General features: G+C 42.7%; 1 protein-coding gene across 4 annotated transcripts in view; it reads left to right on the plus strand.

Moving 5' to 3' along the window:
- The window catches only part of DROSHA (drosha ribonuclease III), a 105,100-nt gene that overhangs the window by 71,799 nt on the left and 20,041 nt on the right, over positions 1-13,260 (plus strand). For all 4 annotated transcript variants that reach the window (XM_058680229.1, XM_058680232.1, XM_058680231.1 and 1 more), the window contains exons 25-28: positions 2,439-2,509; positions 7,889-7,933; positions 9,300-9,457; positions 10,766-10,871. In XM_058680229.1, the coding sequence (XP_058536212.1) occupies positions 2,439-2,509; positions 7,889-7,933; positions 9,300-9,457; positions 10,766-10,871 (380 nt within the window). The remainder of the gene's footprint in view (positions 1-2,438; positions 2,510-7,888; positions 7,934-9,299; positions 9,458-10,765; positions 10,872-13,260) is intronic.

Genomic DNA, 13,260 nt, shown 5'->3' on the forward strand with positions numbered 1-13,260 from the left:
CTCTCTCCCAGTTCACCTCATATGAAACTAAATCCAGTCGGTCTTTTCCAGTACTCTTTTACTGATACACTCCGTTTAGGGGAAGACAAGCATGTAGCACTGCTTTAAATAGTGCAGGGAATGTAAATGGGCCCCCAAACCACAACAACTGCTACTATTATGATTATTATAATTTGAACTATTAAAAATAATTAATACGGGCAGGCAGAATGGCTCAATTGGCTAATCCTCCACCTATAAGTATCAGAATCCTATGCGGGTGCCAGTTCCTGTCCTGGCTGTTCAACTTTCCATCCAACTCCCTGCTTGTGGCCTGGGAAAGCAGTGGAGGACAGCCCAAAGCCTTGGGACCCTGCACCTGCGTGGGAGACCTGAAAGAAGCTCTTGGCTTGGGACTGGCTCAGCTCTGGCCATTTGAAAGATCTTTGTTTCTCCTTCTCTCTGTAAATCTGCCTTTCCAATAAAATGTAAAATAAATTAGAAAAAGTGAAAATAACATATTCAGGTTGAATATTTCTAACCTGAAAAATCTAAAATCTGAGATTCCTTCAAGCTAAAACCTTTTGAGCTTCTTGTGACACTCTTAACTGACAAGTAATAAAATGAAAGCACACTAAAAATATTGCATAAAACTACCTTTAGGATGTGGGTTTGAAGTGTGTTTAGGAGCCTGTGCAATGATTTAATTGGCTAATCCTCAGGCTGCAAGTGCCAGCATCCCATGTGGTCGTTAGTACATGTTCCAGCTGCTCCACTTCCCATCCAGTTCTTTGCTTACGACCTGAGAAAGCAGTGGAGGATGGCCCAAAGTCTTGGGAGACGTGGAAGAAGCTTCTGGCTCCTGGCTTCGAATAGGCTCATCTCTAGCCATTGTGGCCCTTTGGGTAATGAATCAGCAAATGGAAGATCTTTCTGTCTGTCCTCTGCATAAATCTGCCTTTCGAATAAAAAAAAAAAAATCTTTTAAGCAAAAATTAAAGTTTCTCACAGGCTGGCAGTGGTGTTTCATATTAAGCTGCTATCTGCAGTGCTGGCATCTCTTATGGATGCTAGTTTATGTCCCATCTGTTCCACTTCAGGTCCAGCTGTCTGCTGATGCATCTGGGAAAACAATGGAGGATGGTGCAGCATTTTGGCCCTTGCACTTACCTGGGAGACTCTTAAAAAGCTCTATGCTCCTGGCTGCAGCCTGGCACAGCCCCGGGCTTTGTGGCTGTTTAAGGAGGGGACTGTTGGATGGAATTTCTCTCCTGTCTCTTCTTCTATAACTCTGCCTTTCAAATGGATTGATGAATCTTTAAAACAAAACAAAAACACACATGAAATGTAAATGAATTTTTGTTTACACTGGGTTAATATCCCTAAGATGTCTCATTATATATGCGCAAATAATCTCAAATCTGCAAACAAAGCAAAAAGCCCCTGATATCCGAAACCTGTACCAGGTGTTTGGATAAGGGATATTCATCCTGTCTTTACCTATCAAACGCCATGCTAATAAAGTGTCTTGAGATAGGACATGAAATTGCAGCCTTTCTGAACACAGGTGTAAAAGTTTGAATTTAAGGAAATAGAATACCTACTCCAGAGTTATTTGATCACCAGTTAAAGTGTTACTATAGTTCTTTCTGATTCTTCAAGCTTAGCATGTGCAGAGAGTTGGTTTCAAATTAAAGGCTAAAGTTACTGATTTTTTTCCTTAAAATTTAATATTTGAAAGAATTGTATAAAACAAGAGAAACACACAGATCTCTCACCTGCTTGTTTACTGCCCAGAGGCTGCCTCTACCGGCACTGGGTTGGGCTGAGAGCCAAGAGTCGGGAGCTTGATCAGGCCTCCTTCGTTGATGTAGGGTCCCAAACACTTGGGCCAAAATCTGCTGCTCTTCTGTTTATTAGCAAGGAACTGGTTCAGAAGTGAGGCGGCTGGGATAGGAAGCAGGGCCCGTGTGGGATGCCTGTGTGGTAGCTTCTGGTTTTGGCCATTTTGCTGCAAGATTGTCCCCATTCTGATTTTTATTTGTGGAAACCTTCATTGATCAAGACATGGGTTTTGTTGGCCAGGTTTGTTTCTTAGATGCTTGTATGTATTTTGCCTGAGACATAAGGTGTAAATTCAGAAAATGAAGCAATATCTTCTTAAGGCCAAATATTTGTGCTTCATTATCTTATTAATGTTTATATCTGCACTTTTAGTAATAGTTCATACTTGGCCCCTTCTCCTTATGTTAGATTTCAATTTTAGTTAGTCTAATTTATTATTCAGAGCATAGCTTAAAAGAGGGATAATGTTACCTTTAAAACAATTGCTTCTGAACTTGTCAAATTTTTTTTTCTGTGAGTGGTTTTGGCTTGCCTTTTTGCTTTTTATAGAGATCTGTAATTTTCTCTGAATATTAATGCAGCCTTCCTTTTGACACTGTCTTCCTTTTATCTAGGAGCTGTTTACTTGGAGGGAAGCCTGGAGGAAGCCAAGCAGTTATTTGGACGCTTACTCTTTAATGATCCGGTATTTATCTCGAATCATTTGATTTTCCTCAGTTATATATCATTATGGAAGATTGTATTTCAGTTGGTCTTTGTGTTTTGAAGAGACTCTAGCAAAACAAAATGCCCAGATCTAGTATAAGTGGTAGATTTCAAGTACATCAAAAATAGCTTATTCAGCTCTTGCAAATAGAAAGCTCTTAATTTTTTCTTTCACCTGAACTTTTTCCTGATGTTCACTTGTAAACCGAATGTGATTATGAATAAAATAGAACCTCTCCTCATTTTAAAATAGTACCTGAAAGTTAATTCTGATTTTGTATTTCTTAATCAGTGGATGCTTATTCCATGCAGGTTTAGTTGAAAACAATAGCCTTTTGGTCTTTCTGTTTATGATTGTTTCCAGTAACTTATATGGACTAGACAAATATTTATTTTTTGGAAAGTCATTTTGTAGAGAGTTTATGACAGGCCCATAAATAAAGTTTATGGAAGTACTTTTTTTTAAAGATTTATTTATTTTTATTGGAAAGTCATATTTTCAGAGAGAAGAGACAGAAGGCTCTTCCATCTGCTGGTTCACTCCCCAGGCAGATGCACTGGCCAGCGCTGAGCCCATCCAATTCAATGCCAAGAGCTTCTTCCTGGTCTCCCACGTGGGTACAGGGTCCCAAGGCTTTGGCCCATCCTCTACTGCTTTTCCAGGCTACAAGCAAGGAACTGGATGGGAAGTGGAGCAGCCAGGATACAAGCAGCGCCATATGGGATTCTGGCGTGTGCAAGGCGAGGATTTTAGCCACTAGGCTACCTCAGTGCCCAGAAGTACATGTTTAAAAAGCAAATTATAGCTTAAGAAAAGAGATTCTAAAAATAGTTTCTAATGTTACTATAGCATTAAGCTGTGAATAATTCTGAAGATACCTTTTTGATCCCACATATAATAAAGCATACTGGATTTTGTGTGTGTGTGTGTGCCAAAACAAGTCAGTTTAACATTTAAGGGAGAGGCATCTCGGTATTCCAAATTGAAATGTCATCATAATGGAATGAAATAGCCCTCATGGAGCAATAAAATCACAGGAAGGCAGCGTTTCAAGCCTTTGTGAACCCTTCAGCTTAAGTGGCTGTCAGTTGCTTGTACTGTATTACTTTGGGTAGTTTTTTAAAAGGAATCAATAGTTTTAAAAAATGTGACCCGGACAATGTTTGTTTCTGAGAATTTTATTTTTTTGTTTTTCTGGGGACTTGTGATAACTGCGCTATATGTGAGTGTCTTCCAGTGGGAACAATATCTACAGATGTCTCACATACCCTGTTTTTATCAGACACATGTGTTCTTCCTGATGTGTGTCTGTTGCAGATGGCATGCATTTTAAGATTTTTTTTCTCACATCTTTGAAGTATTTTTTGTGTTTTGTTAGCAATTCCATCCACTTCTTCACTGTTGTGTCCCACAGCCTTACACATGTGCACACTCAGCTGACACTTGCGCCATGTTCTCCTGCCATCCCACCTGTAGCCCCCATGCAGTATATTACTGTGTGCCTAAATGACACGTGTTTACACCTTGTGTTCTGAGTTGCCTCAGTCTGTATTTAGATTCTTTTCTCCCCATAAACTGCCTCTCCCACTTGTCTGCTTAGCAGGTTCGTCTTGCCATTCCAGTATGTAGTGCAGTACTAGCATGTATGGTGTTCAAGAGATGTTCGAAGAATGAAATGAGCAAACGAGATTTAAAAAAAGAAAGCATTATCTGACAGCTGGGACAGCTGAGATTCTGAATTCATTTGCGTGTGTCTTATGAAGGCTTAGTAATGGATGGTCTTTCTATTTCAGTGTCTTCAGGAACACTGACTTGGACGTCCTAGTGTGTTAGACATCTCCATATTGGTTTGCATCTCTCTGTGTCTCTGAGCTGCAGTGTGGCGAGACGTCATAGGACCATGGTGGTTTTGTTTTTGTTTTGAATGATGGTGTTATCACAGGCTAATGAGCCAGAGACAAACCTGTAGGCAGGGTTAGGTTGCTGACCCCCTGGGCTGAAGAGAGGATGCTAAATGCCTTCACGAGTGTCTCTTTGCCTTTCTTGGCTTCCTGGTGGGAGGCTAGATTAGAAGGCAGCGATTAATTTGCGAATGGGTGCTGTTGTGACAAGACAGCGTTGCAGTCCCGTGTCCCCATCTGACTGTTTTTTCAGCCCCACATTTCACTGGTTCCATATTTGAGTCTTTGTGTAACCCTTCATGGTTTATCCCGTCCCTTCTTTCCTGTTTTGAGCAGCCCGATGGCCATGTTACGAATGTGGAGAGGTATTATTGAGAGACTGTTTCTGTGCCTTACCTCCCGGACTCCCATCTTTTTCTTGCACATTTGTCCCCAGTATCTGTAACTAAGGCCTCCCTAAATCTGTTCCTTTATTGTTTTACATTCTTTTTGAAAGGCAGACAGACAGAAAGTTCTTTCATCTGCTCATTCACTCTCCACACATTCACAACAGCTTGGGCAAGGCTATTCTGATGCTGGGAGTCTGGAATTCAGTCTTAATCCCTATTGGGTGTCAGGGACCCAAGTACTTAGGCTGTTGCCTGCTGCCTCCCCAGGGGCACATCACATATCAAGCTGGAAGAAGAGCCAGGACCTAACCCAGGTATTACAGTAGGCCATGTGAATCTATCAAATAGTGGCTCAAACATTGGACCAAACACCCCCTCTTGGCCTACCCCTTTCTCTGGACCTGTCAGATTGTTACTGGACAGCTTCACCTATGTATTCTAGACACTTCATTTAAACGTGTTTAGTTTAGAAGCCATTGTCTTAAACAGCAAGTGTATTTCTCCTTTGTTTTTATCTTCTACACCAGAAACCATAGTATTCTTTATTGTCTATGCTTTCTTCTCCATGTAGCCATTCACTCACACGTGTTGTCACTTCTGACCTTAATATCTGTTGACTAGGATCGCACTCGGATATCCTCCCAGGCCGTAAGCAGGGAGCTGGATCGGAAATGGAGCAGCTGGGTCTTGGATCTGTGCCCATATGAGATGCCAGTGCTGCAGACAGAAGTATAGTCTACCACACCACGATGCCTGCCCCTGCTGTCTTGTTTGTAGTGCACCGATTTGGTGGTGGCCTCTGTTACATGCTTGGTTCCTGCCCACCATGCCCTGTACTTCACAGCTCAACACGAAGTAGCTTTCACAGCCTGACCCGCACTTTGATGCTTCAGTGTACGGCTTCTTGTTCCCTCTGGGCAGCATTGGCTGGGACTGATGTATTTGTGGCTGTGTACTTCGGAACACACACTTCCATTTGGTCCTTGCCCTCTTCTGAGTAATTGCCTCCTCTGTGAAGCTTTGTCTGACACCCCAAGTACCGTTGTCCCAGTGCTCATATATGATTTCCCCTTCGACATCTGTTACCACCCATCTCAGTGTTAACAGCATAACACCTTGCGTCAAGACAGTTTCAACTGGGGCTGTTTTCTTTAATCTGAGATTAAAGCTGAGATTGCAAATGAGAAAATTGCAGTTCTGGCATAGCTTTGAATGATTTATCAATAGTATGGAACTTACCAATAATTGATTAAATTATACTATTTTTCCCTATAAGGCTTCTTTGAGAACAGGGAGAGGGTCTCTCTCATCTTGGTAGCCAATAAAAATACACTGCCTGAGCCGATGACCCAGTAGTGAGCTGTGGATGTTTTCCAGGAGCACACACGAAAGGTCGCCTTGGATTCCAGGATGGCTCTTTCCCAGTCTCTTCTCCCCGACACCAAGGGGCCGTGTGCAGGGTGGCTGCAGGGTTGTGGACATAACTGGCATAGTATAGCAAGGAACCATGTGTCGTTGCATCAGAATGGCTGACCCGCCAGAACCATCAAAGGAAAAACAGTCACGTTCAGTGGAAAACACAAAGGAAAGGAGAGAAAGCTACCTCAGAATGTTCTGGAGGTAGAAACTGCTTGGAAGAAGTATCTGTCAGTGTTGGTATCCCTATGAATAGCAAGCAGTGTTTCCCGTGAGTCAGCCCTGGATTTAACACTGCAGTGAATTGCTGGTTGAAAGAGCAGAGGATACTTTCGAGTAGGTTCTAGGCTTCTTTGGCTTATCCTTGAGAGGTTGAGTACATAGATGGGCAACGTGAAATTTGAACGAAACCCAGGCAGCCTGACTGGAGCCTGCCCTGAAGCTCTACTCCCTAGTCTGTGGTGAAAGGTGGTGAGCTCTTACATGGTCATGTTGTGTATCAGGTGCTTTTCTGGACTGGGGGCAGGGAGGAGAGGTTAGTGGTGTCATCAGTCCGATATGGTGGAGTTGTGCAGAGGAGATGCTGATGCAGAGGCCAGGCAAGGGGCTGCAACTTGGAAGACGCCTGCTTCGCAGCAGAAGGAAGAGAACAGGCAGCGAGTGGCACTGAGCGTCATTCGTGTGACACAGAAGGCTGGGCTAGGGTTGCGGAGTGGGTTATGAGAAGTCCTTGAAAATGCCTTTAAAGACCAATGTGATATTTACACACTGTTTTTAATATTGACAAAGAAACCCCAAAAGTATTTTATTAGGATGCAAGTTGTACTAAAATACTACATTTTAAAAATTTCATTTTTATCATCCCATGTCACACATGACTCTTGAATTTTCTTCTGCTCCCTCCACAAAGGCGTTTTAATGAATATTTTTCTCTTCCTTTTTTTATGTCATTTATTTCAAAAACCTAACATCAGGACCAGAAAGTAGATTAAGTCAGAGGCTCCCTAGAGTCTGAAACCGGAGTGAAGACACTTTAATCCTGAGGAAATTCTAATTATAACTGCCTATAGATTTAACTCAGTGGATAAAATAATGTACTAGGGTTTGCCATAAAATTCATTCATTACCATATTTCAAGTAAACACTTGTAAGTGCCCACAGTAAAAGTGCGGTCTCATCAATGTGCGACTTTGTGAACTCTGGGGTATTTTCCACTCCATCTTACAAAGTGCCTGTGCTAATGAATTAGTGCCTAAAATAAAAGACATTTGAGATGAGCTTTAATTACAGGAGACACAGCTGATGCACATTGCAGGGGAATGGCAGGCTCAAAAATATGATTAAAACAGCAGCTTAATCCAGTGTATTAGGTTAAGCAAATGTGTAACTTAGTTTTAAAAGGTGTCTTTGACTTCTGCCGGTGAGGGTGGTGCCTTTCCTCCCCAGCTTAATAGGCTAATTAGAGTCAGTACAGGCAGTTTGAGTGGTGAATACACTTTAAAAAAAATTAGTTTGCTACCACTATTGAATTTGCAATAAGTGGAGTCAGCATCTGAAATAGTTCAGTATTTCAAATAATGACATTTTATTTAGTACTCCAGAGTGTGTTAAATGACTCCCCTGAGCACTAAAGGCACCACTCTATTTTCCAGGACCTGCGCGAAGTCTGGCTCAATTATCCTCTCCACCCACTCCAAGTAAGTGTGACCTTCCTGTCTACAGCGTGCTTTACAGCGCCAGCGCCCCATCCCCTGCTCGTCCTGGCTTTATCCCCTGGCTCTCCTCTGCAGTGTTGTGAAACTTAGGTGTCAGAGCTGGAAATCTTGGGAGCAAATAACGCAGGGTACGCATGCTTGCATGGCACATGCGTGATCCAGGATGGGAAAGGAGGTGCTGGTCGGGAGAGCTGCTCTGTAGTCCCAGACACACACCCCATCCCACACACAAATGTGGCACTGCTCTACATCTTCCTGCCTGCTGCTGTGGGAAATACACCTAAGGACAGACACTAAGTTAGCATAGTCTATTGCATTCATGGTATCTTAGAAATTGTAGGCTTGGAATCAGACAAGAACGTGTGGTCAGTGTGATGGCCTTTTACTCAAGATAATGGAATTTGAAAGATCTTCCCATGTGGTGACACACTGCTTCCCAGTTTCTTCTGTTTTAAATGGCTACTTCTATGCTTTTGTTTCTGTTTTAAGATAAGTGCACATGCAAACTGACATGCATGATTCCATACATGTGTATAAATGAGGAGAATCTTGATTGGCAGAGTCTCATGAGAGGCTTTCCAGTAATAAGTGGTATTCAGAGTACTTTAAAATATTTTGTGAATGGTACGAAGTTGCACACAGTTATTGGAAGTGTTCATTTTAGTTAAACTTTCCATGTTTGCTTCCTGCCAGTTGTTACAGGGTGCCTGTTGTGGGCAGCACCACCTGTCTAGTGGTAGACTGATCTCCAAAGTCAGCTGAATTCAGTCTTAATGTTGCTCATCTGCCAAAATTGTTTGGTCCCTTGAAACGCACAGGAGTCAAGGCACTGTAAGGCTGGGGCTCTCGAAAGGCAGGTCCCCAGACCAGCAGCATCTGCGGTCCCTGGGAGTTTTATCAGACTGGCAGATTGTCTGTCCTCACTGCAGACAGAGGAAACGGGCCCAGTCTGGGGGTAAGGCCCCACCATCTGCGTTTCCCAAACCCTGCAAGCATTGTCCTAACTTGGGCGCCCGAGGACTCCTGCCCTGCCGGATGTGTGTACTCTCGACCAGCTGTTCTTCAGCTTGAATCTTCCTGGGAGAGTTGGTATAATGGTAGGGATTTTGAACTGTGTACAGTACTTGGCCCTGAAATGTGATAGAAGATTGGAAAATATTATTTGAGCCTTCTTTAAAGCGTGGGTTTGTTTGCCATGCTAAGAGATGAGGAGGAAACTGCTGTGTTTTATTGGCATTTCAGAAATTTCAAGCCACGGGAGGAAGAGTTTTAGAAAGCACTGTCCTAGTATTGATAATTACTCTCATAGCCAAAACTGCATGTGATTTTTTTTCCTGTTTTCCTGTAGCTACAAGAGCCAAATACCGACCGACAACTTATTGAAACGTCTCCAGTTCTGCAGAAACTCACTGAGTTTGAAGAAGCAATTGGAGTGATTTTCACTCATGTCCGACTGCTAGCAAGGGCATTCACACTGAGAACTGTGGGATTTAACCATCTGACCCTGTGAGTCGGAAGTGCTCACGTAGCCCCGACGTGACTGTTGAGAAGAGGCAGGCCCAGAGCTTTGCTGCATGCCCTTCAAAGGAGCTGGGATTCCAAACGTGTTCCAGAGAGTCACATTGTGAGATAGATGAGCCATCGGCCACTGGTGTGAACCAGCGGAGATGTTCCAATCCGGTGTTTTTTATCTCATTGCCGTACATAGTTTCTTTGTGAAGGTTAAGAGCATGTGAAGGAAGTAGAAACTTTGCCTGGCAGGGACAGATATTAAATATTTTAGTGTTTGCAGGCCCGTGGCCTGTGTGTGACTTGAGTCTGCCAGGTAGCTTGAAAGCAGCCACAAGTGAAACATAAATGAGGAGCCTAGCTGTGCTCCAGAACAGCTCTGTGCGTAGAACAGGCCAGGGGCTGCCTGCGACCTCTTTAACTGTTCTGGAAGAATGATTTGATGATGAGTTGGTGAAATCCTTGAGAAAATAAGCCACATTTTTATCTTTACACTTGCTGTTTATTCAGTTTTTGGCTCTCCTCACCCACATCATATATTCTGAACTGTCTATAAAGACTTTATCAGATTCTTTTTTTTTTCTTTTTAGTCTCCTTAAACTGATTTCAAATTTGAGTAACAGGATATATATTTCAATAGCTTTGAGCAAAGAAAAAATTTTAACTTTGGGTGCAAGATTGTTGTTGTTACTACGCTTTGTTTTTTTAAGACCTATTTTTATTTGAAAGACATAGTTACAGAGGGAGAGACAGAGAGAAAGATCTTCCGTCTGTTGGTTCACTACCCAAATGACTATGACAGCCCAGGTGGGCCCAGACCTAAGCCAGCAGCCCAGAACTCCATTCAGGTCTTGCATGCAGGTTGTGGGTTCCTAAGAAGTTGGGCCATTTTCCACTGCTTTTCCAGACTCATTAGTTGGGAGCTGGATCAGAAGCTGAGCAGCTGAGCTTCAGCTGGCTCTCTGATGGGGTACCGGCATCGCAGGTGGCAGCTTAGCTCACATGACAACATTGGTGCTTGTACTCTAGTGTTCAGTTGTTACCAGCTTCTCAGCAAGTTGTGTTGACCAGTGTTTGTATCAGTGGTCATTTAGTCCTTTCATAGTGCTCACTCTATTATACGTTGAAATTCAGCCGGTTTTAATTCAGATCCTTTCTTAATTGAGGACCCTTAAGGAACTAAAAGTAATTTTGTACTTCAAAAGAGAAGAAACACATTATTTTAAAAAAAATTCTAGAGCTTATTTCTTGGAATCTAGAAGTGCTTATTGCTATCTACATTGGTGTTTCTTTTTTCTTTTTCAGAGGCCACAACCAGAGGATGGAATTCCTGGGAGACTCCATAATGCAGCTAGTAGCCACAGAGTACTTATTCATTCATTTCCCAGATCATCATGAAGGACATTTAACTGTGAGTTTGTGTTAAACTGCTCCCTCCATGAAGGTTGTTCTGTAGCCAGGAAGGAAAGGCCAAATATAGGTGGTTGTAACTGGTGATTTAGTTCTGAGTGACCAGCATATCACCAGGATTTTCTCATTTTCCCAAATTGTATACAAAGCAAATCTCCAGTGAGAATTTATTTTATCTATTTCTTCATCTAATGGTTGCTTACCCTGTGTAGGATATGTCACAGGGGAAGCAAAGTTTAGTTGGACACTGTTATCTGTCCAAAAGGAATCTTAAAATTACTAAGAGATTAAGATATAAATAAATAACTACAAACACTTTAAAATACCGTATTATACATTTATTATGTGTGTATCTGCACATAAAATACTAGTAAGTATAATTAAATGCAAGGTGGAATATGGGAAATACTGTAAAGAGACATGGGTAAATCGGATTACCTGTGCAGTTTAAGAAAAGGTGTGTTTTAGCTGTGGACTTCACAAAAGAGCTGCTTGGCATGATGATGTTTGGCCCTTTCGAGATGGGCGGGGTTTAGCCATGGAGAGTTGAGGGAGGAAGTTCCTGTGCACTGGACCTGCAAAAGCGAGGGCAGGGCCTGCAAACTCAGAAGGCTGACAGGCAGCAAGGGGGTCACACAGACAAGGTTTGATTTATGAACAGAGCAAAATGGTCCCATTCCTGTCACTTCTGTTTCATTTTGTCACACTTTATTGAACATTTTTATTTGCTGTTTACTGTTTTTACTCTGTGAAGCTAATCAATAATATACCTGAAATAGTGAACCAAACATAACTGGAAGCCAGACAGGACGAACCCTCAGATGCCTGAGGTGTGACCTTTGAGGAGTGCCTTGGGTGCCGTGTGGTGACAACAAATGCTTTTGTTGGGCAAACAGTAGTGGTACGCTGTGTGATACTGTTAGCCCAGTCTCTTTGTTTCTTTGTTATGTTGAAGTCAGTAACCAGTCTCTTATAGTTTGCCTGTTTAACATTTGAGTGAATGTTTTGCCTTGAATAGAATTATGTCTTAATTCTGCAACTGTGAACTCTAGAAATAATTTACGTGAAATATAAATATTGGAATTGGAGGGAATATTATTTGACTGTGTTTCGATGTAACTTTTCCACGGCATTTTCTTCAGTGATTAGTATGCCGTGTGCTGTTATGAGCACCGAGGAATCAGCAGTAGTCTTGTTTTAAGTCAACACTCTGTTTACCATTTAAAGTTGACTGCTTTTGGATGGATACATAATGTTTACTTCTTTAGTGAATATTTATAACAAAATGGGAGCAATTATGAGAAGTGGGGTAGTCCCTAGCAGCCTGCTGTCCGTCAACAAGAGTGTAGCTTGTGTGTTGGATTTGCTGTGTTAGAGAGTGGACTTCATAGGGATCAGCTTATCTGACCTCTCTGAAAAATGGCTGAAGCAAACCGAATAGAGCCCATATGGAAAATGTGTGATTTGAGTACATGCGTTCATTCCTGCCATTCTTATACAAATTGTGAACTTTAGATTCTTAGAGAAACAACATGTTATGGATCTGTTAGTTCATGGGTTCCCATTGCTCACTGTAGGCACTATCCCCCACAGCTCGCAGCACTGAAGGTGTCATGAAAGCAAAGCTCAAGCAGGTTGTGAGTGCTGTGTGCGGTGTAGGCATGAGCCCTGTCCTTATTCACTGCGGCAGATCCAGATTCCAGTTCCCCCTAACCTGTGTCCCCTCCTTACTAGAGTCTGCCTTAGGCAGTCTTTTCCATGCACCTTGTTGGCAGATGCCTTCCACCCCACTTTTGTTCTGAGCTCCCTCCCCGGCTGCTTTCTCAGTATCTTTACATATCCAGGACTCAATTGGTAGCCATCTCCCTCCAGCATGTCCTGAATGATTGAATGGCAGTATTGCCTATCTTGTACACCAGGAACCCTGGTTCCTGTCCCACTCGCTTCCCTGTATTCCAGCCCTTTCAACTTCTGACAGCATTGTTCCTTGAGTATCTCTTGAATCTGTCTCTGTCAAGCTTTCTGCGTGATTCACTGCAGTGTTTCTGCCTGCCTATCAAAATGCCACTGACAAAGAGACCTAGTTGAGTGGAGCACAGGGCAGGGCCCATCCTTCCATGACCAGCAGCGGGTGCCCTGGGTCCCCAGGTTACTTCTGGGATGTCTGCTGCTATTTGAAAAGCTTACCATGGCTGTTCATGGGGGCTTTTGTGCTCTGCCTAAGAGACGGACTGTCTTCCAAGCACAAGTGGTTCAGGAGGTCAAGGGTTCTGACCTCTGTGATGAATTGGCAGTTTTGTACACTGTTCTTGTATCATCTTGTGCCCCAAGTAGTCTATTTTCTATCCTTCATCCAGAGGAGTACTTTTCCAACAGTTCTTTGGGGACTG

The sequence above is a fragment of the Ochotona princeps genome, chromosome 23 (assembly GCF_030435755.1).
Source record: "Ochotona princeps isolate mOchPri1 chromosome 23, mOchPri1.hap1, whole genome shotgun sequence".
Taxonomy (NCBI): domain Eukaryota; kingdom Metazoa; phylum Chordata; class Mammalia; order Lagomorpha; family Ochotonidae; genus Ochotona; species Ochotona princeps.